Below are 27,063 nucleotides of genomic sequence, written 5' to 3' on the forward strand. Positions count from 1 at the left end.
CTGCGTGGCTTTTAAAAAATCACATTTATAATACATCCATAGCATGGAATATTACTCAGCAATAAAAAGAAACAAAGTATTCCTACAAGTTGGATGGATCTCCAAGGAACACTAAGAGTAAAAAAGCCAATTTAAAAAGATTACATATCTGTGATTCCATTTATATGGCATTCTTGAAATGACAAAATTATAGAGATAGAGAACAGATTCCTGTTTACCAGGGGTTAGGGAAGGAGGGAGAAGGCTCTCACTGTAAAAGGGTAGCACAAGGGGTCTACGTGATAAACTGTTTTGTGTCTTGACTCTAATGGTGGTCACAAAAATCAAAGCATGTCATAAAATTGCATAAAACTAAATACATACATGCATGCACACACACAAATGACCACATACATGTAAAATTGATGACATCTGATTAAGGCCAATGGAGTGTATCAATGTCAATTTCCTGATTATAGTTAAACAAGATGTTACCATTGGAGGGAAAAGGTATATGGGATTTCTCTGCATGTAGGTAAGTCTAAACATATTTCAAAATTATTTTAAATGTCAACTTTTAGGAACAGCTGATATTTTCTCTGTATTTATCCTAAATCACTAAGGCTTTCACATGATCTCTGCTCCAAAGACCACCATATTTCTTTTTAAATGACATATCTATTGTGAAATGCATTTATGATAGTCAGTATTCTCATGCTGTGGAAATATACTTTAAAAAGAATATAGTCTTTATCCTATACTGAATCTCTTGTCCCATCCTGTCCTTTTCAAACACTCAGCAGCTCAGTTGAGCTTTACAACTTTCATGCACTTCACAAAAAGAAATAAAATAGTGGAGGCTACACTGATCTCAGCTGGTTTTCATATATTTGGGGGTCAGATGGCTATAGACTGATATAAGCTAGCCTCTGCTGGGACAACTCTTCTCCAAAATGTCTCTCTTGTCCTTCCTGCAGACTAGACTGGGCTTGTTCACCTGACAGGCAGGGTTCCAGTGAAGAAGGCAAAGGCACACAAGGCCTTTTGAGGCATAGGCTTGGAAATAGCACAATTTCATTTGTGCCGTATTCTCTCTTTTTATGACTCTTTTTATTATTTGAATTTGTGTAGTGCACAAGACTTCCTATTGTTCAAATTTCATTTGCTTTCTTCTCCTGTATTTTAACATCCTTCTCAATTCTCACATCATTATTAAAAGTTGCACTTACCTAGTAATAAATAAGCATTAGCTGAAATTAGTCATTGCTTAACTTCTATCCTACACTACTTTATCACATACTAGTGTGTCATATTTCACAGTATAGGAACAAAGTAATCTTGCAGGATGATATCTCTGATGCATACCACTGTATTTTTGCTCATGGAATGACAGCAAGATTAATTTTTCTGCTGCCAAACTAATACTCAGCCAATCTTTTATTCATTGAATCTAACTACTTAGACCAGGGGCAGTTTCCTTTAGAGTTAGACTGTAATTTGCGTACTAACTTTTTGTTTGTTTGTTTTGCTAAGGGAGAAATTTATTTTCCTGATGTATTTATTATATTTTAGCTTTTATTTTAGTTTTAGTTTTAGGAATACATGTGCAAGTTTGTTATATAGGTAAATTGCATGTCATGGGGGTTTGGTGTTCACATTCTTTTGTCACCCAGGTAACCATATTCTCTCTTTTAATGCCTATTTAAAATTACATATTTTTAAGCTATACAATGTGATGTTTTGATACACATATGCATATTTAAGCTATACAATGTGATGTTTTGATATACATATGCATCTTGAAATGAATCCTCAGGCTAATTAACATATCAATCTCTTCACGTAGTTACCATTGTGTATGTGATGAGAATGCTTAAGATCTACTCTGACAGCAACTTTCAACTACAGAGTACAGTATTATCTCTCTTTTTTATTTATTTTTATTTATTTATTTTTTTGAGACAGTCTCGCTCTGTCCCCCAGGCTGGAGTGCAGTGGCGCGATCTGGGCTCACTGCAAGCTCTGCCTCCCAGGTTCATGCCATTCTCCTGCCTCAGCCTCCTGAGCATCTGGGATTACAGGTGCCCACCACCACGCCTGGCTAATTTTTTTGTATTTTTAGTAGAGACGAGGTTTCACTGTGTTAGCCAGGATGGTCTCGATCTCCTGACCTCGCGATCCACCTGCCTCGGCCTCCCAAAGTGCTGGGATTACAGGCGTGAGCCACCACGCCCAGCCTTTCTTTCTTTCTTTCTTTATTCATTTATTTATTTATTTTGAGATAGAGTCTCGCTCTGTGGCCCAGGCTGGAGTGCAGTGGCAGTATCTCAGCTCACTGAAATCTCCACCTCCTGGGTTCAAACAATTCTCCTGCCTCAACCTCCCAAGTAGCTGGGACTACAGGCACCCTCCACCACACCTGGCTAATTTTTGTATTTTTCATAGAGACGGGGTTTTGCCATGTTGGCCAGGCTGGTCTTGAACTCCTGACCTGAAGTGATCCGCCTGCCTCGGCCTCCCAAAGTGCTGGGATTACAGGCATGTGCCACCATGCCTGGCTGATTTTTATATTTTCAGTAGAGACGGGTTTCACCATGTTGGACAGGCTGGTCTCGAACTCCTGACCTCAAGTGATCTGCGTGCCTCAGTCTCCCAAAGTGCTGGGATTACAGGGGTGAACCACTGCTTCCGGCCACAGTATTATCAACTAAGGTCCCCATGCTGTGCATTAGATGTCAAAAACTTAATCATCCTACAGTACTGAAACGTACTCTTTGACCAACATCTTTTGATTCTGCCGCCGTTGCCTCTGATAGTCACTATTCTCTCTGCTTCTATGAATTTGACTTTTCAAGATTCTACATATAAGTGATATGCAGTATTTTTATTCCTGTGCCTGGCTTATTTTACTTAGTATAATGTCCTCCAGGTTCATGCATGTTGCACAAACGACAGGATTTCTTTCTGTTTTAAGACTGAATAATATTTCATATTGGATACAACCTAAGGGTTCAACAGATGAATGGATAAATGAATTGTGGTATATACCACCTGTTCTCACTTGTAAGCGGAAGCTAAATATCAGGCCTCTGAGCCTAAGCTAAACCATCACATCCCTTGTGACCTGCACGTATATGCCTAGATGGCCTGAAGTAACTGAAGAATCACCAAAGAAGTGAAAATGGCCTGTTCCCGCCTTAACTGATGGCATTCCACCACAAAAGAAGTGAAAATGGCCAGTCCTTGCCTTAACTGATGACATTACCTTGTGAAATCCCTTTTCCTGGCTCATCTTGGCTCAAAAACTCCCCCACTGAGCACCTTGTGACCCCCACTCTTTCCCGCCAGAGAACAAAACCCCTTTGACTGTAATTTTCCTTTACCTACCCAAATCTTATAAAGCGGCCCCACCCCTGTCTCCCTTCGCTGACTCTTTTCGGACTCAGCCTGCCTGCACCCAGGTGAAATAAACAGCCTCGTTGCTCACACAAAGCCTGTTTGGTGGTCTCTTCACACGGACGCGAGTGAAATTTTGGTGCCGTGACTCGGATCAGGGGACCTCCCTTGGGAGATCAATCCCCTGTCCTCCTGCTCCTTGCTCCATAAGAAAGATCCACCTACAACCTCAGGTCCTCAGACTGACCAGCCCAAGGAATATCACACCAATTTTAAATCAGGTAAGCGGCCTCTTTTTACTCTCTCCTCCAACCTCTCTCACTATCCCTCAACCTCTTTCTCCTTTCAATCTTGGTGCCACACTTCAATCTCTCCCTTCTCTTAATTTCAGTTCCTTACCTTTTCTCGTAGGGACAGGAGATGCATTTTATCTGTGAATCCAAAACTCTGGCGCGGGTCATGGACTCGGGAAGGCAGACTTCCCTTGGTGTTTAATCATTGCAGGGATGCCTCTCTGATTATTCACCCACATTTCAGAGGTGTCTGACCATGCGGGGACGCCTGCCTTGGTCCTTCACCCTTAGTGGCAAGCACCGCTTTTCTGGGGGTTAAGCACCCCCCACTCCTTCTCTCCATGTCTCTACTCTCTCTTTTCTCGGGGCTTGCCTCCTTCACTATGGGCAGCCTTCCACCCTCCATTCCTCCTTCTTCTCCCTTAGCCTGTGTTCTCAAGAACTTAAAACCTCTTCAACTCACACCTGACCTAAACCTAAATGCCTTATTTTCTTCTACAATGCCGCTTGACCTCAATACAAACTCGACAGTGGTTCCAAATAGCCAGAAAACAACACTTTCGATTTTTCCATCCTACAAGATCTAGATAATTCTTTTCATAAAATAGGCAAACGGTCTGAGGTGTCTGACATCCAGACATTCTTTTACACATTGTTCCCTCCCTAGTCTCTGTTCCCAATGTGTCTCGTCCCACATCCTCCTTCTTTCCCTCCCACCTGTTCTCTAAGTCCCAATCCCAAGCGTCGCTGAGTCTTTCTAATCTTCGTTTTCTACAGACCCCTCTGACCTCTTACCTCCTCCCCAGGCTGCTCCTCATCAGGCCGAGCCAGGTCCCAATTCTTCCTCAGCCTCTGCTCCTCCACCCTATAATCCTTTTATCACCTCCCCTCCTCACACCTGCTAGCCCTACCCCACTTGCCCAGCAATTTCCTCTTAAAAAGGTGGTTGGAGCTAAAGGCATAGTCAAGGTTAATGCTCCTTTTTCTCTATCCGACCTCTCCCAAAATCAGTTAGCGTTTAGGCTCTTTTTCATCAAATATGAAAAACCCAGCCCAGTTCATGGCTCATTCGGCAGCAACCCTGAGATGCTTTACAGCCCTAGACCCTAAAAGGTCAAAAGGCTGTCTTATTCTCAATATACATTTTATTACCCAATCTGCCCCTGACATTAAATAAAACTCCAAAAATTAAATTCCGGCCCTCAAACCCCACAACAGGACTTAATTAACCTCACCTTCAAGGTATACAATAATAGAGTAGAGGCAGCCGAGTAGCAATGTATTTCTCAGTTGCAATTCCTTGCCTCCACTGTGAGACAAACCCCAGCCACATCTCCAGCACACGAGAACTCCAAACACCTGAACCGCAGCTGCCAGGGGTTCCTCCAGAACCTCCTCCCCCAAAGTCCATCCCCTTCTTAGTCAATACAGAGGCTACCCACTCCACATTACCTTCTTTTCAAGGGCCTGTTTCCCTTGCCTCCATAACTGTTGTAGGTATTGACGGCCAGGCTGCTAAACCTCTTAAAACTCCCCAACTCTGGTGCCAATTTAGACAACATTCTTTTGTGCACTCTTTTTTAGTTATCCCCACCTGCCCAGTTCCCTTATTAGGCCAAGATATTTTAACTAAATTATCTGCTTCCCTGACTGTTCCTGGACTACAGCCACACCTCATTGCCACCCTTTCCCCCAGTTCAAAGCCTCCTTCGCAACCTCCTCTTGTATCCCCTCACCTTAACCCACAAGTATAAGATACCTCTACTCGCTCCTTGGTGACTGATCATGCACCCCTTACCATCCCATTAAAACGTAATCACCCTTACGCCCTCACTGCCAATATCCCATCCCACAGCACGCTGTAAAAAGATTAAAGCCTGTTATCATTTGCCTGTTACAGCATGGCCTTTTAAAGCCTATAAACTCTCCTTACAATTCCCCCATTTTACCTGTCCTAAAACCAGACAAGGCTTACAGGTTAGTTCAGGATCTGTGCCTTATCAACCAAATTATTTTGTCTATCCACCCCATGGTGCCAAACCCATACACTCTCCTATCCGCAATACCTCCCTCCACAACCCATTATTCTGTTCTGGATCTCAAACATGCTTTCTTTACTACTCCTTTGCACCCTACATCCCAGCCTCTCTTCGCTTTCACTTGGACTGACCCTGACACCCATTTGGCTCAGCAAATTACCTGGGCTGTACTGCCGCAAGGCTTCACAGACAGCTCCCATTACTTCAGTCAAGTCCAAATTTCTTCCTCATCTGTTACGTATCTCGGCATAATTCTCATGAAAACACACATGCTCTCCCTGCTGATCGTGTCCGACTAATCTCCCAAACCCCAATCCCTTCTACAAAACAACAACTCCTTTCCTTCCTAGGCATGGTTAGTGCAGTCAGAATTCTTACACAAGAGCCAGGACCGCGCCCTGTAGCCTTTCTGTCCCAACAACTTGACCTTACTCTTTTAGCCTAGCCCTCATGTCTGCGTGCAGCGGCTGCCACTGTCTTAATACTTTTAGAGGCCCTCAAAATCACAAACTGTGCTCAACTCACTCTCTACAGTTCTCATAACTTCCAAAATCTATTTTCTTCCTCATACCTGATGCATATACTTTCTGCTCCCTGGCTCCTTCAGCTGTACTCACTCTTTGTTGAGTCTCCCACAATTACCGTTGTTCCTGGCTCGGACTTCAATCCGGCCTCCCACATTATTCCGGATACCACACCTGACCCTCATGACTGTATCTCTCTGATCCACCTGACATTCACCCCATTTCCCCCATTATTTCCTTCTTCCCTGTTACCCACCCTGATCACATTTAGTTTATTGATGGCAGTTCCACCAGGCCTAATCACCACACACCAGCAAAGGCAGGCTATGCTATAGTACAAGCCACCAGCCTGCCTCTTAGAACCTCTCATTTCCTTTCCATTGTGGAAATCTACCCTCAAGGAAATAACTTCTCAATGTTCCATCTGCTATTCTACTACTCTTCAGGGATTATTCAGGCCCCCTCTCTTCCCTACACATCCAGTTAAGGGATTTGCCCCTGCCCAGGACTGGCAACTCTTAACTCCCTCTTAGAGTGGATAGACGATCTTTGCTGGCAGGGGAACCTCCAATACTTTCACCCTGATGAAGTTCTATTCTTTACTTTTATACTCACTCTTATTCTCTCTCATTCCCATTCTTATGCCACCCTCTACCTCTCCCCAGCTATCTCCACCACACTATCAACCTTACCCATTCTCTCCTAGCTGTTTCTAATCCCTCCTTAGTGAACAGCCACTGGCTTTGCATTTCCCTTTCTTCCAGCACCTACACAGCTGTCCCCACCTTACATGCAGACTAGGCAACATCTCCTATCTCCTTACACCTCCGAACTTCCTTTAACAGCCCTCACCTTTACCCTCCTGAAGAATTCATTTACTTTCTAGACAGGTCCAGCAAGACCTCCGAAGACATCTCACATCAGCAAGCTGCCGCCCTCCTCCGCACTTACTTAAAAAACCTTTCTCCTTATATCAACTCTACTCCCCCCATATTTGGACCTCTCACAACACAAACTACTATTCCTGTGGCCGCTCCTTTATGTATCTCTCGGCAAAGACCCACTGGAATTCCCCTAGGTAACCTTTCACCTTCTCGATGTTCCTTTACTCTTCATCTCCAAAGCCCAACTGCACACATCACTGAAACAATTGGAGACTTCCAGCTCCATATTACAGACAAGCCCTCTATCAATACTGGCAAACTTAAAAACATTAGCAGTAATTCTTGATTAGGAAGACACTTACCCTGTATTTCACTCCATCCTTGGCTACCTTCCCCTTGCTCATCAGACTCTCCTCCCAGGCCCTCTTCTTGTTTACGTATACCCAGCCCCATAAATAACAGTGAAAGGTTGCTCGTAGACACTCGACGTTTTCTCATATACCATGAAAATTGAACCTCCCCCTCTACATGGTTACTCCATCAGTCCCCATTACAACCTCTGACGGCTGCCACCCTAACTGGATCCCTAAGAGTCTAGGTACAAGACATCCCTTTCAGCACTCCTTCTCATCTTTTTACTTTGCACCTACAGTTTTGCCTCACACAAGGTCTCTTCTTCCTCTGTGGATCCTCTACCTATATGTGTCTACCTGCTAATTGGACAGGCACATGAACATTAGTTTTCCTTACTCCCAAAATGCAATTTGCAAATGGGAACGAAGAGCTCCCTGTTCCCCTCATGACACTGACACAACAAAAAAGAATTATTCCACTAATTCCCTTGCTTGTCGGTTTAGGACTTTCCGCCTCCACTATTGCACTTGGTACTAGAATAGCAGGCATTTCAACCTCTGTCACGACCTTCCATAGCCTCTCTAATGACTTCTCTGCTAGCATCACAGACATATCACAAACTTTATCAGTCCTCCAGGCCCAAGTTGACTCTTGACTCTGCAGTTGTCTTCCAAAACCGCCGAGGCCTTGACATACTCACTGCTGAAAAAGGAGGACTCTGCATATTCTTAAATGAAGAGTGTTGCTTTTACCTAAATCAATCTGGCCTGGTGTATGACAACATAAAAAAACTCAAGGATAGAGTCCAAAAACTTGCCAACCAAGCAAGTAATTACGCTGAACCCACTTGGGCACTCTCTAATTAGAGGTCCTAGGTCCTCCCAATTCTTAGTCCTTTAATACCTATTTTTCTCCTTCTTTTATTCAGACCTTGTATCTTCCGTTTAGTTTCTCAATTCATCCAAAACCGTATCCAGGCCATCACCAATCATTCTATATGACAAATGTTTCTTCTAACAACCCCACAATATCACCCCTTACAACAAAATCTTCCTTCAGCTTAATCTCTCCCACTCTAGATTCCCACACCACCCCAGTCCTGCTCAAAGCAGCCCTGAGAAACATCGCCCATTATCTCTCCATGCCAGCCCCCTGCAAAAAAATTTTTTTTCGCTGCCCCAACACTTCAATACTATTTTATGTTATTTTTCTTATTAATATAAGAAGGCAGGAATGTCAGGCCTCTGAGCCAAAGCTAAACCATCGCATCCCCTGTGACCTGCACATATATGCCCAGACGCCCTGAAGTAACTGAAGAATCACCAAAGAAGTGAAAATGGCCTGTTCCTGCCTTAACTGATGACATTCCACCACAAAAGAAGTGAAAATGACCGGTCCTTGCCTTAACTGATGACATTACCTTGTGAAATCCCTTTTCCTGGCTCATCCTGGCTCAAAAAGCTCCCCCACTGAACACCTTGTGACCCCCACTTCTGCCCGCCAGAGAACAACCCCCCTTTGACTGTAATTTTCCTTTACCTACCCAAATCTTATAAAATGGCCCCACCCCATCTCCCTTCACTGACTCTCTTTTCGGACTCAGCCCACCTGCACCCAGGTGAAATAAACAGCCTTGTTGCTCACACAAAGCCTGTTTGGTGGTCTCTTCACACAGATGAGAGTGAAACTAGGCCAGGTGCGGTGGCTCACGCCTGTAATCCCAGCACTTTGGGAGGCCAAGGCGGGTGGATCACGAGGTCAGGAGATCGAGACCACGGTGAAACCCCGTCTCTACTAAAAATACAAAAAATTAGCCGGGCGTGGTGGCGGGCGCCTGTAGTCCCAGCCACTCGGAGAGGCTGAGGCAGGAGAATGCCGTGAACCTGGGAGGCGGAGCTTGCAGTGAGCCGAGATTGCACCACTGCACTCCAGCCTGGGTGACAGAGCAAGACTCTGTCTCAAAAAAAAAAAAAAAAAAGAGTGAAACTAAATATTAGGTACACACAGACATAAAGATGGGAACAATAGACAGTGAAGATTTTAAAGGAGATGAGGAAGGGAGAAGAGCAAATGTTGAAAAACTATCCAGTACTATGTTTGCTACTTGGGTGACAGGGTCATTAGAAGCCCAAACCTCAGCATCACACAATACACCCATGTAACAAATCTGTACATTTATCCCCGGAATCTAAATTTTAAAATAAGCCTGGGTGTGGTGGCTCCCACCTGTAATCCAAACACTTTGGGAGGCTGAGGCAGGAGGATTGCTTGAGCCCAGGAGTTCAAGACCAGCCTGAGCAACATAGACCTTGTCTCTACAAAAAATAAAATCAGCAAAATGTGGTGGTGCACCTGTAGTCCTAGCTACTCAGGAGACTGAGGCAGGAAGATTACTTGAGCCCAGGAGCTCAAGGTTGCAGTGAGCTGAGATCGTGCCACTGTACTCCAGCCTGGGCTACCAAGTGAGATTTTGCCTCAAAGAAAATAAAATAAATTTTTTTCTTACATTGTGATATATATACACAATGGAATTTTCAAATATATATTATCACTAACTGTAGTCACCACGATGTAAATAGAGCTCTTGAAATTTTTTTCTTTTTCTTTTTTTGAAAATAGAGTTTCACTCTTGTCGCTCTGGCTGGTGTCCAATGGCGCAATCTTGGCTCATTGCAACCTCTGCCTCCCCGGTTCAAGCGATTCTCCTGTCTCAGCCTCTCAAGTAGCTGGAATTACAGGCGCCTGCCACCACGCCTGGCTAATTTTTGTATTTTTAGTCAAGGCGGGGTTTTGCCATGTTGGCCAGGCTGGTCCCGAACTCCTGACCTCAGGTGATCTGCCTGCCTCAGCGTCCCAAAGTGCTAGGATTATAAGCATGAGCACTGTGCCTGAACTCTCTTGAGCTTATTTTTCCTAAGTGATTTCCCCACTCCTAGCCTCTGATAACTACCATTTTACTCTTTGTTTCTATGAATTCAATTTTTTTACCCTCTACATAGAAGTGAGATCATGTCTTTCTGTGCCTGGCTTATTTCACTTAGCTTACTGTCCTCCAGGTTCATCCATGTTGTTGCAAATGACAGAATTTACTTCTTTTTTAAAGCCGGAAAGTATTCCATTGTGCTTATGTACCACCATCTTCTTTATTAATTCACCTATTGATGGGCACTTAAGTTGATTCCATACCTTGGTTATTGTGAATAATGCTGAAATTAACATGAAAGTGCAGATATCTTTTCAACATACTGATTTCCTTTCCATCACCCATATACCCAGTAATGGGATTGCTGGATCATATAGTAGTTTCCATTTTAATTTTTTAAGGAACTTCCATACAGTTTTCCATAATAGCTATACTAATTTTTATTTCCACCAACAGTGTGCAAGGGTTCCCATTTCTCCACATCCTTTCCAACACTTATGCTCTTTCACAGTATATTTTGAAGTCAGGTAGTGTGATGCCTTCAGCTTTGTTCTTTTTGCTCAAGATTGTTTTGGCTATTCAAAATCTTTTGTGGTTCAATCCAAATTTTAGAATTTTTTTCTGTTTCAGTAAAAAATTTCTTTGGAATTTTGATAGGGATTGCATTAAATCTGTAGACCAGTTTGGGTACTACAGATATTTTAACAATGTTAATTTTTTGCTTTCATGAACATGGTTTATCTTTCCATTTGTGTCTTCTTCAATTTCTTCCATCAAAGTTTTATACATTTTAGTGTATAGGCCTTTTACCTCTTTGTTAAATTTATTGATAAGTATTTTTGTAGCTATTGTGAAAGGATCATTTACTTGATTCACTTCTCAGGTGTTCTTGTTAGTATTCAGAAAAGCTGCCGATTTTTGTCTGTTGAATTTATATCCTGCCACTTTACTGAGTTCATTTATTAGTTCTAATAGTTATTTGGCAAAGTCTTCAGGATTTTCTATACATATGATTATGTCATCTGCAAACAGAAACAATTTCACTTCTTCCTTCCTATTTGAATGCTTTTTATTCCATTTTCTTGCCTAATTAATCTGGCTAGAATTTCCAGTACTATGTTGATAGAAGTGGCAAGAGTTGGCATTATTTTGTTCTTGATCTGAGAGAAAAAGCTTTTTGACTGTTCACCATTGAGTATGATGTTAAATTGGGCTTGTCATATATGACCTTTATTGTGTTGAGATCATTCTTTCTATATCTAATTTGTTGAGTTTTATCACAAAAGAATGCTGAATGTTGTCAAGTGTTTTTTCTGCATCTGTTGAGATGATCATATGGTTTTTACCCTTCACTCTGTTAATGTAGATAAATCTCACTTGATCATGGTGAATAATCCATTTAAAGTGTTGTTGAATTCAATTTGCTAGTATTTTCTTGAGGTTTTTGTATCTATGTTGTAGGGACATCAGCCTATAATGTTTTTTCTTGTATGCCCTTGCTCTGGCTTTATTATAAGGGTACTGCTACCCCAGCATGATTTCCAAATGGCTATGAACCAGTGACTGCTGTGTGCAACCAATTCTTCCTCCTTTCAAATGGGAGTGTTGTGGTTATAACATTATAAAACATTGCAAAGTTAGATAGAAGGTGTAAGTTCTAGTGTTTGATAGCACAGCAGAGTGGCTATTGTTAACAACAATTTATTGTATATTTCAAAATAGCTAAAAGAGAAGTTTTGAAATGTTTGCAACACAAAGAAAGGATAAATGTTCAAGGTGCTGGATATCCTAAATAATCTGACTTGATTATTACACATTATATGCATGTATCAAAATATCACATGTGCCCAGAAATATGTACAAATACCATATATCAATTAAAAAGTTTTTTAAAAATAAATATTACATATATGAATTATATAATAAAACTAGAATATAATATAAAAAGGAAAAAATATATGTAAAATAAATCTTTATAATAAAATAAAATAAAATAAAATAATTTGAAAGAGTCTATGAATAAGATTTTGGAGACTACTCTAAGACAGATGCAAGAGCAGGTACCAATAATTCTGTCTGTACCAAAAGAGCGAATAATAAAAATATAGAATTTCAACTTAATTTTGCATTAAAAAAAGTGAAAAAATAAACATGTATCTAACAATACTGACCACACCCACATCTTCTATGAGTATGGAGGGGATAAAAGAATAAAAGAAAAAAAGTCAAAGCGAAGATTAGATCCCCCCAGTCAGAGTAGAATTCAAGGCTTAATTTATCTGTTCAATTAAGTATATCCCTCACCCCCAACTCAGAAGACACTTCTCTGATTTATCTGACACTAAGCCAAAATGGATTCTCTTATCTAATTTATCAGTAGAATCATATAGAGTAGAGGACACATGTAGATTAAAGACAGTGAGCCAGACCCATCTTCACTGTCACAGTGACAGAATGGACCCTCCTTTAAAATACCCCTGGTGACATTGTAATGAAAGACTAAAAAAGAAAGGGGCTTATAAAGTGCTGCAGTGAAAAAAAGGGCTTCTTATGTGAGCCTTACTTTTAAAGTTCTCTAAGAATTAGGCTGAAAAATGTTATACATTGACTTTCATAGTGCTGAAATCATCAACAAAAATTTCTAAAATTCTTCAAAGTCCAGTCACTGTTACCTGTACACTTCTCCAGAATTTTCAAAAGCCAAACTACTAAAAGGAAGGTTTTTGTATGTTCTTGAAGCTTTAATATATCCAGCTAAATATTTTTCTCCTTCCTCCCCCTGAAACAAGATGGTGAGCTGCTCATGGAGTAATATGTTTCATTGATTTCTTTATCTCACATGAGTAAATATTAGCTCTACAAAAGTTATTTATGACCAGTGCCTTAAATTAAGCAGCATCAACAGATGTTACCACAAAAGTTTCTCTTCTGTTCATCTGGAGAGCATTTTCTACCATCATGACCTACTACAATTTCATCTATCTCATGAGGAGCTTCTTAAGTACGTCCTCCTCATTTATAAGACTTTAAATTTCATACTGAAACAAACGATATGCAATGCTTTTAGAGATCTTAAGATAATATTTGTCTAAAAATTCTGTCAACTAGATGTTCAAATTGCTACTGAAAATGGAGTGGAACACATACATTAAATGAATTTCAAATGATATATTGGAATTACCAGTAGCTGTCATGTTTGCCCATCAGATCTGCCCTCAAAAAAAAGTGTTATGAAAATATTCAAACATTTTTTCTCCCTTTAATTCTTAGCTGTTAGCAGAACCCTCTGTACACACACACACACACACACACACATACACACACACACGGCATTCGGATCTAATTAGACATAAAAAATTTCATTTGTGAAACAGGAGAAATACCTGAAATTCTGTGAAATATTGTCTCGCATAGAAAATGGAGGTGTTACAAGCCAGGAGAGACTGGGTGCCTATTTTCAATATTCTTAAAGACAAGAAATTCCTACCAAGAATTTCATATCCTGTCAAACTAAGCTTAATAAATGAAAGAGAAATAAAATCTTTTCCAGACACTCCAGTACTAAGAGAATTCCTTATTATTAAAGGCAGTCTTACAAGAGACCCTTCAGGGAGTTCTAAATATGGAAATGAAGGAACGACATTTGCATCTACAAAAACACACTTAAGTACGTGGCCCACAGACCCTAATAAGCAACCACACAATAGAAACTACAAAGCAACCAGCTAACAACTCCATGATAGAATCAAAACCTCACATATTAACATTAACCTTGAATATAAACACTCTAAATGCTCCACTTAAAAGGCACAGAGTAGCAAGTTGGAAAAGAAAACAAAACTCATCTGTCTGCAGTCTTCAAGAGACCAATATCACATATATGACACCCATAGGCTCAAAGTAAATGGCTGGAGAAAGATCTACCACATAAACAAAAAACAGAAAAAGAGGAGGGGTCATTATTCTTAGATAAAACAAACTTTAAACCAACAACTACTTAGAAGAATAAAGAAGGGCATTACATGACAATAAAGGGTTAAATTCAATAAGAAGATTTAACTATCCTAAATATATATGCACCCAATATTAGAGCATCTAGATTCATAAAAAAACTACTTCTAGACCTATGAAAAGACTTAGCCACATGATTATATTGGGGAACTTCAACACCCCACTGACAGCATTAGATAGACGATTGAGGCAGAAAACTAACAAAGAAATCCTGGGCTTAAACTTGACACTTGACCAATTCAACTTAATAGACATCTACAGAATATTCCATCCATCAACCACAGAATATATATATTATTCTCATCTGCACATGGAACAGACTCCAAGATTGACCACATGCTAGGCCATGGAATAACTATCAACAAATTCAAAATACCAAAATAATGCCAAACAAACTCTCAGACAACAGTGGAAAAAAAATAGAAATCAATACCAAGAACCTTCAAAACCACACAATTACATGAAAATTAAACAACTTGCTCCTAAACCACTTTTGAATAAACAACAAAATTAAGGCAGAAATTTAAAAATTCACTGAAATAAATGAGAACAGAGACATAGCATACCAAAATCTCTGGGATGCAGTGAAAACAGTGTTAGAAAGAAAGTTTATAGCACTAAACACTGACCTTGAAAAGCTAGAAAGATCTCAAATTAATGATATTACATCACACCTACAGGAACTAGAAAAACAGAAACAAACTAACCCCCAAGCTAGCAGGAGAAAAAAAATAACTAAAATCAGTGTAAAACTGAATGAAATTGAGGCTCAAAAATCCATACAAAGACTCAATGAAATTACAAGTTTGTTTTTTTAAGGGATAAACAAGATCAATAGACCACTATTTTTTGTTAGTAGATTAACAAAAGAAGTGAGAAGACCCAAATAAGCACAAATAGAAACAACAAAAGTGACATTACAACAGATCCCACAGAAATATGAAAGAGACTATTATGAGGACCTCTATGCACACAAACTAGAAAATCTAGAGGAAGTGGATAAATTCCTGGAAACATACAACCTCCCAAGATTAAACCAGAAAGAAACTGAAACCCTGAACAGACCAATAACAAGTTCCAAAATTGAATCATCAATTAAAAACCTATTAAACAAAAAAGGCCCTGAACCAGATGGATTCACAGCCCAACTTTGCCAGACATACAAAAAACAGCTGGTGCCAATTCTACTAAAACTATTTCAAAAAAGCAAGAAGAAAGATACCTCCCTAACTCATTCTACAAAGTAGGCATCACCCTTGTAGCAAAACCTGGCAAAGACACAACAAAAAAAGAAAACTACAGGCCAATATCCCTGATGAACAAAATGCAGAAATCCTCAAGAAATACTAGCAAACTGAATCAAAGAATACTAAAAAAAAAAAAACAGTTAATTCACCATGAGCAAACAGATCTCCCTCTTGGGATGCAAGGTTGGTTCAACATATGCAAATGAACAAGTATGATTCACCACATAAACAGAATTAAAAAAAAAACCATATGATCATCTCAATAAAAGCAGCAGACCTTTTGATAAACCCGACATCCTTTCATTTAAAAACCCCTCAACAAACTAGGCATCGTAGGAACATACTCAAAAATAATAAGAGCCATCTATGACAAACTCACAGCCAGCATCATGCTGAATGGGCAAAAACTGAAAGCATTTCCCTTGAGAACTGGGAATGCTTTTTGGAACATTCCAGTTTTCTGGAACATTCCCAGGAATGCCCACTCTCACCACTCAGATTCAACCTATCACTGGAAGTGCTAGCCAGAGCAATCAGGCAAGAGGAAGAAATAAAAGGCATCCAAATAGGAAAAGAAGAAGTCAAGCTATCTTTCTTCATTGACAACAGATTATATGCCTAGAAAACCTTAAAGACTCCACCAAAAGACTCCTGGAACTGATAAACGACTTCAGTAAAGTGTCAGGATACAAAAATTAAAGTACAAAAATTAATAGCATTTCTATACACCAATAATGTTCAAGCTGAGAGTCAAATCAAGAATGCAATCCCATTTTCAATAACCACACACACACAAAAAAAAAAGTCTAGGATTTTTTTTTAACTAAGAAGGTGAAAGATTTCTTCAGATTCAGGGAGAATTATAAAACACTGCTGAAAAAAATTACAGATATCACAAGCAAATGGAAAAACATTCCATGCCCATGGGTTGGAAAAATCAATATCATTTCAACAATCATACTACCCCAAGCAACCTACAGATTCAATGTTATTCCGGTCAAACTACCAAAGCCATTTTTCACAGAATTAGAAACAATTATCCTGAGTTCTTATGGAACCAAAAAAAGAGCCTGAATAGGCAAAGCAATTCTAAGCAAAAAGAACAAAGCCAGAGGCATCTAATTACTCATCTCAAACTACACTATAAGGTTACAGTAAGTGAAACAGCACAGTACTGATACAAAAACAGACATATAGACCACTGGAACAGAATAAAGAATCCAAAAATAAAGCTGCATGACTACAGCTGTCTGACCTTTGACAAAGTCAACAAAAATATGCAATGGGAAAAGGGCTCCTTATTCAATAAATGGTGCTGGGATAGCTGGCAAGCCACATATAGAAGAATAAAACTGGACCCCTACTTCTCACCATATAAAAAATTAAGTCAAGCTGGATTAAAGATAGAAATGTAAGAACTCAAATTACAAGAATCCTAGAAGAAAAACCTAGAAACACCGTTCTGGACATAGGTCTTGGGAAATAATTTATGACCAAGTCCTCAAAAGCAATTGCAACAAAAACAAAAATTGACAAGTGGGACCTAGTTAAACTAAACAGCTTCTGCACAGAAAAAGAAACTATCAACGGAGTAAAAAGACAACATAAAATGGGAGAAAATGTCACAAACTATGCCTCTGACAAAGGTCTAATATCAAGCATCTATAAGGAACTTAATTCAACAAGCAAAAAGCAAATAGCCTCATTAAAAAGTGCACACAAGATATGAACAGACACCTCTAAAAAGAAGACATACAAGTGGACAACAAATATGTGAAAAAATGTTCAGCATCACTAATCACCAGAGCAATGCAAATCAAAATCACAATGAGATAACCTCTTTACACCACTTAGAGTAGCTATTACTAAAAAATCAAAAAACAACAGATGCTGGCAAGGCTGCAGAGAAAAGGGAATGCTTATACACTGTTAGTGGATATGTAAATTTGTTCAGCCACTATGGAAAGAAGTTTGGAGACTTCTCAAAGAACTTAAAACATAACTACCATTCAACTCAGCAATCCCATTACTGGGTATATATCCAACAGAAAATAAATTGTTCTACCAAAAAGATGTATGCACGTGTATGTTCATCGCAGCACTATTCATAATAGCAAAGACATGGAATCAACCTAGGTTCCCAGCAACAGTGGATTGGATAAAGAAAATGTGGCACATATACACAATGGAATACCATGCTGCCATAAAAAAATAAAATTATGTCTTTTGCAGCAACATGGATGCAGCTGGAGGCCATTATCCTAAGTGAATTAACACAGGAATAGGAAACCTAATACCATATGTTCTCACTAATAAGTGGGAGCTAAACATTGGGTACACATTGACATAAAGATGGGAACAATAGACACTGGGGACTAATAGAGGAGGGAACGGGGAGAGGGGAAAGGGTTGAAAAACTCACTGTTGGGTACTATACTCAGGACCTGAGTGATGGGATCAATTGTATCCCAAACCTCCACAACCCACAGTACGCCAATGTAACAAATCTGCACATGTAACCCTGAGGCTAAAATAAAAGTTGAAATTACTTTCTTAAAAATGGAAAGGCTAAATTCCACCTCTACCAATATGTTTACTTAATTTTTATTCCCCCATTTTACTGGTATAAAACCAGGAACATGGCAACCATTCATTTATGTTTGAAGTGTTCAAAAAATGAGTGATTACATCAATAAATGAACTCAGAGGAAAGCACAGGATTTTATTATGTGGGGAATCAAGTTCACAGAAGGAAGTAGATGAATCTTTTGCTGCAGCCTGCTGGATTAGGCAGCACTTTTTATTTAGGAAAAGTGGAGACCAGTGAGACAAAGGCTTGATTTAGGATTAGACTGTGAAAATGGTGATGGTGGGTAAGATGATATAATCCTGCTGCACACTCAGCTTCTCACCAGAATGTTGATGTGGCTTCTTAAATGACACATGTTTTTTCTCCTCTTCATCATTAACACAACATAATTTCCCACTTAGACATCCTATTTCATATCTTTCTCCTACTTTGCATTTCTTCCTGCAGTAGCCTGTTATATTATTGAAGCATTTTTTGAGTCTTGCCCCATCTGTGCATAGGAAAAACATTGAACCAACGTTAGTGCATAAGGAAGAGCAGAAGAGGTAGGTATATGGTTCCCTACAAGTCACGGCCTCCTATGGTCCCAAGTGAACATTATGCTGATAAAAGGAAACTCAGAGGCCCCTCCTTGAAAAATATTAAGGACATTCAAAACCCCAGGCTCTCAGCCAATGTCCAGTTGCCTCTGAGAACATTAGAACTGATATGACAAAAGAGAAGAGAGAACTCAATTCCTGGTTATCAACCAGAGCCAAGTCCCACCCCTAGGACCCTGGCAAAGCTGACTCTCTCCATCAAGCTCCAAAGTCAGCACTCTCTCAGCTCCACCTCAGTCTCTTGTCCCCAGAGACGACTAACATGTCACCATGCGCACAAGACATGTCACCATTGGCACAACTCAGAGCCAAAGCAACTTTTGAAAGAACATCACAAACAAGACTTTTTAACTTAATTCGGTTTCACACTCACTGCTATGGGCAACAGAAATCTCCCTTTGATGAGATCTCATGGGTCTCAGCAACAGGTGCTATTGAGAACTCCTTCCCTTAATCTGGCTCCTCCTATTACTAATCACACGCCCCTTGATCTCAGATAAATGTGTTGCCCAGGGATCAAATTCAATTCCATGAATCTGGCTCTAGAGAGCTACATTGTCACCTACTCAGAGTAATGCATTGAAATTCCAAGTCTCTTGTTTCTAATCCTTATTTGGCCCTCTACCCAAAATTTGAAAAAGCCCAAAGAATAAGGTTGGAGAAGAGAGACATACTCTCCCTATCCTAAACTTCAGAATCAGGGAACATCTTTGAGGGTTAGAGGAGTATATTTTGGGGCCACAATAATACGATATGCCTTCTTCCTAGCAAGAGAGAAGAGAACTCTCACTGACAGGGCTTCTATGATGAACTTTGTGCTTCATGCTTGTAAGCTCATGTAATCTGTACATCAAATAGAATCATGAAATATAGTCATTATACTCCTTGACAGATGAGAAAATTGAGATTAAAAGGAAATAATGTGCTTAATTCATACAACCAGTCAATGTTGAAGACACATTTTAGCCTCACATTGACATGACTCCAAAATGTGTGCTATTCTAATTACTGTTGCAGTACAGGCTGAAAATGAATTTGAGTGGAAAAGGGAATGGCCAGGATCTCAGGTGAAAACTATATCCAGCATTATAAAGATAATTCTAGATGATGAGTTCATGGATACCTTTGAAGAGGACTCCTGAGAGTCCACTATAGCCCTGACCTCCTCTTACCTCCCTGGGTGCTCTCTTCTAAGGCATAGACTCAAGTCAGGCAACCAGGAGAATGCGTACTTTTTTTAAGATTTTGGCCAAATATAAATAATCTTGAAAGTCCTGTTCCCACTCTTACAAACAGTAATATCTCTTAGGATGTTATAGTACATTTGGACAAGTTACCTGTGAGTATCTCAAACAGCAGAATAATGAGAACCAGAAACAGCTTCATATTTACAGACTTCCCAAGAGAAAGAGGCAGCAGAACTTTGTCCAGTGGTCTGTGTGCCACAGGTCTTTTAAGATGATCCAGAGTTTTGAGAGCTATCAGCGCTCGGAGCTCTCATTTTAACCCACACAGACAGACAGGAATTCCAAGTCCACCCCCCTAACACACACACCTACATTCCCAAATATGGAGCTCAGAGTCACAGAATGTTCCACCATATCATCCCTCCGCCCCTTCCTCAGGATGTGCGCCCCTAGAGAGCAGGAACTATGACTTTCCGTCTGAGCTACCAACCCATTTGGGTCAAGGTTGGTTGGTCGTGGGCCCTGGGTTGTGTGGGATAATCCTGTCTTATTCCTATTGTTCCAATATTCCATCTGGCTACTTCTGCCTCTCACAAAACTAACCCAGTTTGGAAGATAAATTAAGTCATTAGTCGACACAGAAGCATATTCAACAATATTTTTTTTAATGTATAAAGCTTCTAGATAGTCATTCTAGCAGTAAGATTGCTTTTAGGTTTGGCTAGATAAATTAATATTATTTGAAAGTTTCTGGGTGGAGCCAAGATGGCCGAATAGGAACAGCTCCGGTCTCCAGCTCCCAGCCCCAGCGACACAGAAGACGGGTGATTTCTGCATTTCTGCTTGAGGTACCGGTTTCATCTCACTAGGGAGTGCCTAACAGTGGGTTCAGGACAGTCGGTGAAGCGCACTGTGCGCAAGCCGAAGCAGGGCGAGGCATTGCCTCACTCGGGAAGCGCAAGGGGTCAGGGAGTTCCCTTTCCTAGTCAAAGAAAGGGAAAACAGACGGCACCTGGAATATCGGGTCAGTCCCGTCCTAATACTGCGCTTTTCCAACGGGCCTGGAAAACGGCACACTAGGAGATTGTGTCCCGCACCTGGCTCGGAGGGTCCTATGCCCACAGAGTCTTGCTGATTGCTAGCACAGCAGTCTGAGATCACGCTGCAAGGTGGCAACGAGGCTGGGGGAGGGGCGCCCGCCATTGCCCAGGCTTGCTTAGGTAAACAAAGCAGCCAGGAAGCTCAAACTGGGTGGAGCCCACCACAGCTCAAGGAGGCCCGCCTGCCTCTGTAGGCTCCACCTCTGGGGGCAGGGCACAGACAACCAAAAACTCAGCGAGAACCTCCACAGCCTTAAATGTCCCTGTCTGACTGACAGCTTTGAAGAGAGTAGTGGTTCTCCCAGCACGCAGCTGGAGATCTGAGAACGGACAGACTGCCTCCTAAAGTGGGTCCCTCACCCCTGAGCAGCCTAACTGGGAGGCACCCCCCCAGTGGGACAGACTGACACCTCATTCAACCGGGTACTCCTCTGAGACAAAACTTTCAGAGGAACTATCAGACAGCTGAATTTGTGGTCTCACGAAAATCCGCTGTTCTGCAGCCACCGGTGCTGACACCCAGCCAAACAGGGTCTGGAGTGGACCTCTAGTAAACTCCAACAGACCTGCAGCTGAGGGTCTTGTCTGGTAGAAGGAAAATTAACAAACAGAAAGGACATCCACACCAAAAACCCATCTGTACATCACCATCATCGAAGACAAAAAGTAGACAAAACCACAAAGATGGGGAAAAAACAGACCAAAAAAACTGGAAACTCTAAAAAACAGAGCACCTCTCCTCCTCCAAAGGAACGCAGTTCCTCACCAGCAACGGAACAAAGCTGGATGGAGGATGACTTTGATGAGTTGAGAGAAGAAGGCTTCAGATGATCAAACTACTCTGAGCTACGAGAGGAAATTCAAAACAATAGCAAAGAAGTTAAAAACTTTGAAAAAAAATTAGAAGAATGGATAACTAGAATAACCAATGGAGAGAAGGGCTTAAAGGAGATGATGGAGCTGAAAACCAAGTTTCGAGAACTACGCGAAGAATGCAGAAGCCTCAGTAGCAGATGGGATCAACTGGAAGAAAGGGTATCGCTGATAGAAGATGAAATGAATGAAATGAAGAGAGAAGGGAAGTTTAGAGAAAAAAGAATAAAAAGAAATGAACAAAGCCTCCAAGAAATTTGGGACTATGTGAAAAGACCAAACCTACGTCTGATTGGTGTACCTGAAAATGATGGGGAGAATGGAACCAAGTTGGAAAACACTCTGCAAGATATTATCCAGGAGAACTTCCCCAATCTAGCAAGGCAGGCCAGCATTCAGATTCAGGAAATACAGAGAACGCCACAAAGATACTCCTCGAGAAGGGCAACTCCAAGACACATAATTGTCAGATTCACCAAAGTTGAAATGAAGGAAAAAATGTTAAGGGCAGCCAGAGAGAAAGGTCGGGTTACCCACAAAGGGAAGCCCATCAGACTAACAGCTGATCTCTCAGCAGAAACTCTACAAGCCAGAAGAGAGTGGGGGCCGATATTCAACATTCTTAAAGAAAAGAATTTTCAACCCAGAATTTCCTATCCCGCCAAACTAAGCTTCATAAGTGAAGGAGAAATAAAATACTTTACAGACAAGCACACGCTGAGTGATTTTGTCACCACCAGGCCTGCCCTAAAAGAGCTCCTGAAGGAAGCACTAAACATGGAAAGGAACAACCGGTACCAGCCCCTGCAAAAACATGCCAAATTGTAAAGACCATCGAGGCTAGGAAGAAACTATAGCAACTAACGAGCAAAATAACCAACTAACATCATAATGACAGGATCAGATTCACACATAACAATATTCACGTTAAATGTAAATGGGCTAAATGCTCCAATCAAAAGACACAGACTGGCAAACTGGATAAGGAGTCAGGACCCATCAGTGTGCTGTATTCAGGAAACCCATCTCACGTGCAGAGACACACATAGACTCAAAATAAAGGGATGGAGGAAGATCTATCAAGCAACTGGAAAACAAAAAAAGGCAGGGGTTGCAATCCTAGTCTCTGATAAAATAGACTTTAAACCAACAAAGATCAAAAGAGACAAAGAAGGCCATTACATAATGGTAAAGGGATCAATTCAACAAGAAGAGCTAACTATCCTAAATATATATGCACCCAACACAGGAGCACCCAGATTCATAAAGCAAGTCCTCAGTGACCTACAAAGGGACTTAAACTCCCACACAATAATAATGGGAGATTTTAACACCCCACTGTCAGCATTAGACAGATCAACGAGACAGAAAGTTAACAAGGATATCCAGGAATTGAACTCAGCTCTACATAAAGTGGACCTAATAGACATCTACAGAACTCTCCACCCCAAATCAACAGAATATACATTTTTTTCAGCACCACACCACACCTATTCCAAAATTGACCACATAGTTGGAAGTAAAGCTCTTCTCAGCAAATGTAAAAGAACAGAGATTATAACAAACTGTCTCTCAGACCACAGTGCAATCAAACTAGAACTGAGGATTAAGAAACTCAGTCAAAACCGCTCAACTACATGGAAACTGAACAACCTGCTCCTGAATGACTATTGGGTACATAATGAAATGAAGGCAGAAATAAAGATGTTCTTTGAAACCAACGAGAACAAAGACACAACATACCAGAATCTCTGGGACACGTTCAAAGCAGTGTGTAGAGGGAAATTTATAGCACTAAATGCCCACAAGAGAAAGCAGGAAAGATCCAAAATTGACACCCTAACATCACAATTAAAAGAACTAGAAAAGCAAGAGCAAACACATTCAAAAGCTAGCAGAAGGCTAGAAATAACTAAAATCAGAGCAGAACTGAAGGAAATAGAGACACAAAAAACCCTTCAAAAAATTAATGAATCTAGGAGCTGGTTTTTTGAAAAGATCAACAAAATTGATGGACCGCTAGCAAGACTAATAAAGAAGAAAAGAGAGAAGAATCAAATAGATGCAATAAAAAACGAAAAAGGGGATATCACCACCGATCCCACAGAAATACAATCTACCATCAGAGAATACTACAAACACCTCTATGCAAATAAACTAGAAAATCTGGAAGAAATGGATAAATTCCTCGACAAATACACCCTCCCAAGACTAAACCAGGAAGAAGTTGAATCTCTGAATAGACCAATAACAGGTTCTGAAATTGTGGCAATAATCAATAGCTTACCAACCAAAAAGAGTCCAGGACCTGATGGATTCACAGCTGAATTCTACCAGAGGTACAAGGAGGAACTGGTACCATTCCTTCTGAAACTATTCCAATCGATAGAAAAAGAGGGAATCCTCCCTAACACATTTTACGAAGCCAGCATCGTCCTGATACCAAAACCTGGCAGAGACATAACCAAAAAAGAGAATTTCAGACCAATATCCTTGATGAACATTGATGCAAAAATCCTCAATAAAATACTGGCAAACCGAATCCAGCAGCACATCAAAAAGCTTATCCACCATGATCAAGTGGGCTTCATCCCTGGGATGCAAGGCTGGTTCAACATACGCAAATCAATAAATGTAATCCAGCATATAAACAGAACCAAAGACAAAAACCACATGATTATCTCAATAGATGCAGAAAAGGCCTTTGACAAAATTCAACAACGCTTCATGCTAAAAACTCTCAATAAATTAGGTATTGATGGGACGTATCTCAAAATAATAAGAGCTATCTACAACAAACCCACAGCCAATATCATACTGAATGGGCAAAAACTGGAAGCATTCCCTCTGAAAACTGGCACAAGACAGGGATGCCCTCTCTCACCGCTGCTATTCAACATAGTGCTGGAAGTTCTGGCCAGAGCAATCAGGCAGGAGAAGGAAATAAAGGGTATTCAATTAGGAAAAGAGGAAGTCAAATTGTCCCTGTTTGCAGATGACATGATTGTATATCTAGAAAACCCCATTGTCTCAGCCCAAAATCTCCTTAAGCTGATTAGCAACTTCAGCAAAGTCTCAGGATACAAAATTAATGTACAAAAATCACAAGCATTCTTGTACACCAATCACAGACAAACAGAGAGCCAAATCATGAGTGAACTCCCATTCACAATTGCTTCAAAGAGAATAAAATACCTAGGAATCCAACTTACAAGGGATGTGAAGGACCTCTTCAAGGAGAACTACAAACCACTGCTCAATGAAATAAAAGAGGATACAAACAAATGGAAGAACATTCCATGCTCATGGGTTGGAAGAATCAATATCGTGAAAATGGCCATACTGCCCAAGGTAATTTATAGATTCAATGCCATCCCCATCAAGCTGCCAATGACTTTCTTCACAGAATTGGAAAAAACTACTTTAAAGTTCATATGGAACCAAAAAAGAGCCCGCATCGCCAAGTCAATCCTAAGCCAAAAGAACAAAGCTGGAGGCATCACACTACCTGACTTTAAACTATACTACAAGGCTACAGTAACCAAAACAGCATGGTACTGGTACCACAACAGAGACATAGATCAATGGAACAGAACAGAGCCCTCAGAAATGATGCCGCATAGCTACAACTATCTGATCTTTGACAAACCTGACAAAAACAAGAAATGGGGAAAGGATTCCCTATTTAATAAATGGTGCTGGGAAAACTGGCTAGCCATATGTAGAAAGCTGCAACTGGATCCCTTCCTTACACCTTATACAAAAATTAATTCAAGATGGATTAAAGACTTATATGTTAGACCTAAAACCATTAAAATCCTACAAGAAAACCTAGGCAATACCATTCAGGACATAGGCGTGGGCAAGGACTTCATGTCTAAAACACCAAAAGCAATGGCAACAAAAGCCAAAATCGACAAATGGGATCTCATTAAACTAAAGAGCTTCTGCACAGCAAAAGAAACTATCATCAGAGTGAACAGGCAACCTACACAATGGGAGAAAATTTTTGCAACCTACTCATCTGACAAAGGGCTAATATCCAGAATCTACAATGAACTCAAACAAATTTACAAGAAAAAAACAAACAACCCCATCAAAAAGTGGGCAGAGGACATGAACAGACACTTCTCAAAAGAAGACATTTATGCAGCCAAAAAACACATGAAGAAATGCTCCTCATCACTGGCCATCAGAGAAATGCAAATCAAAACCACAGTGAGATACCATCTCACACCAGTTAGAATGGCCATCATTAAAAAATCAGGAAACAACAGGTGCTGGAGAGGATGTGGAGAAATAGGAACACTTTTACACTGTTGGTGGGACTGTAAACTAGTTCAACCATTGTGGAAGTCAGTGTGGCGATTCCTCAGGGATCTAGAACTAGAAATACCATTTGACCCAGCCATCCCATTACTGGGTATATACCCAAAGGACTATAAATCATGCTGCTATAAAGACACATGCACACGTATGTTTATTGCAGCACTATTCACAATAGCAAAGAGTTGGAACCAACCCAAATGTCCAACAACGATAGACTGGATTAAGAAAATGTGGCACATATACACCATGGAATACTATGCAGCCATAAAAAATGATGAGTTCGTGTCCTTTGTAGGGACATGGATGAAACTGGAAAACATCATTCTCAGTAAACTATCGCAAGGACAAAAAACCAAATACCGCATGTTCTCACTCATAGGTAGGAATTGAACAATGAGAACTCATGGACACAGGAAGGGGAACATCACACTCCGGGGACTGTTGTGGGGTGGGGGGAGGGGGGAGGGACAGCATTAGGAGATACACCTAATGCTAAATCACGAATTAATGGGTGCAGGAAATCAACATGGCACATGGATACATATGTAACAAACCTGCACATTGTGCACATGTACCCTAAAACCCTAAAGTATAATAAAAAAAAAAAAAAAAGAAAGTTTCCCATAAAGACTTGTCCATCTAGTAGAGCAAAATTCAACAACTGAAATTCTTCAAAAGATCAAATCTCCTTAGCACAGCACTCAACTTATTATAAACTGGTCTCTGCTCTCCTTT

General features: G+C 40.5%; 2 protein-coding genes across 4 annotated transcripts in view; both read right to left on the minus strand.

Annotated features, from left to right (window-relative positions):
• DEFB115 (defensin beta 115) overlaps positions 1 to 27,063 on the minus strand; it is a 218,068-nt gene that overhangs the window by 136,857 nt on the left and 54,148 nt on the right. The gene's annotated exons all lie outside the window — the stretch shown is intronic.
• Positions 18,387 to 20,313, minus strand: DEFB128 (defensin beta 128). Its single transcript, XM_055265024.2, has 2 exons — positions 20,177 to 20,313; positions 18,387 to 18,730 (listed from the first exon to the last, which is right to left on the minus strand). Exons 1-2 carry the CDS (start codon positions 20,223 to 20,225, stop codon positions 18,498 to 18,500), a joined length of 282 nt encoding a protein of 93 aa, XP_055120999.1. The 5' UTR covers positions 20,226 to 20,313; the 3' UTR covers positions 18,387 to 18,497.

The sequence above is a fragment of the Symphalangus syndactylus genome, chromosome 24 (assembly GCF_028878055.3).
Source record: "Symphalangus syndactylus isolate Jambi chromosome 24, NHGRI_mSymSyn1-v2.1_pri, whole genome shotgun sequence".
Classification (NCBI taxonomy): Eukaryota; Metazoa; Chordata; class Mammalia; order Primates; family Hylobatidae; genus Symphalangus; species Symphalangus syndactylus.

Bases quoted from the DNA above. Each gene is read 5' to 3' on its own strand.
- DEFB128 (XM_055265024.2), bottom strand. From the start codon at position 20,225: ATGAAGCTGTTTCTGGTTCTCATTATTCTGCTGTTTGAGATACTCACA. The intron at 18,731-20,176 runs GTAACTTGTCCA...TCCTATGCACAG, and splicing joins GCTGTTTGAGATACTCACAG to ATGGGGCAAGACTCAAAAAA.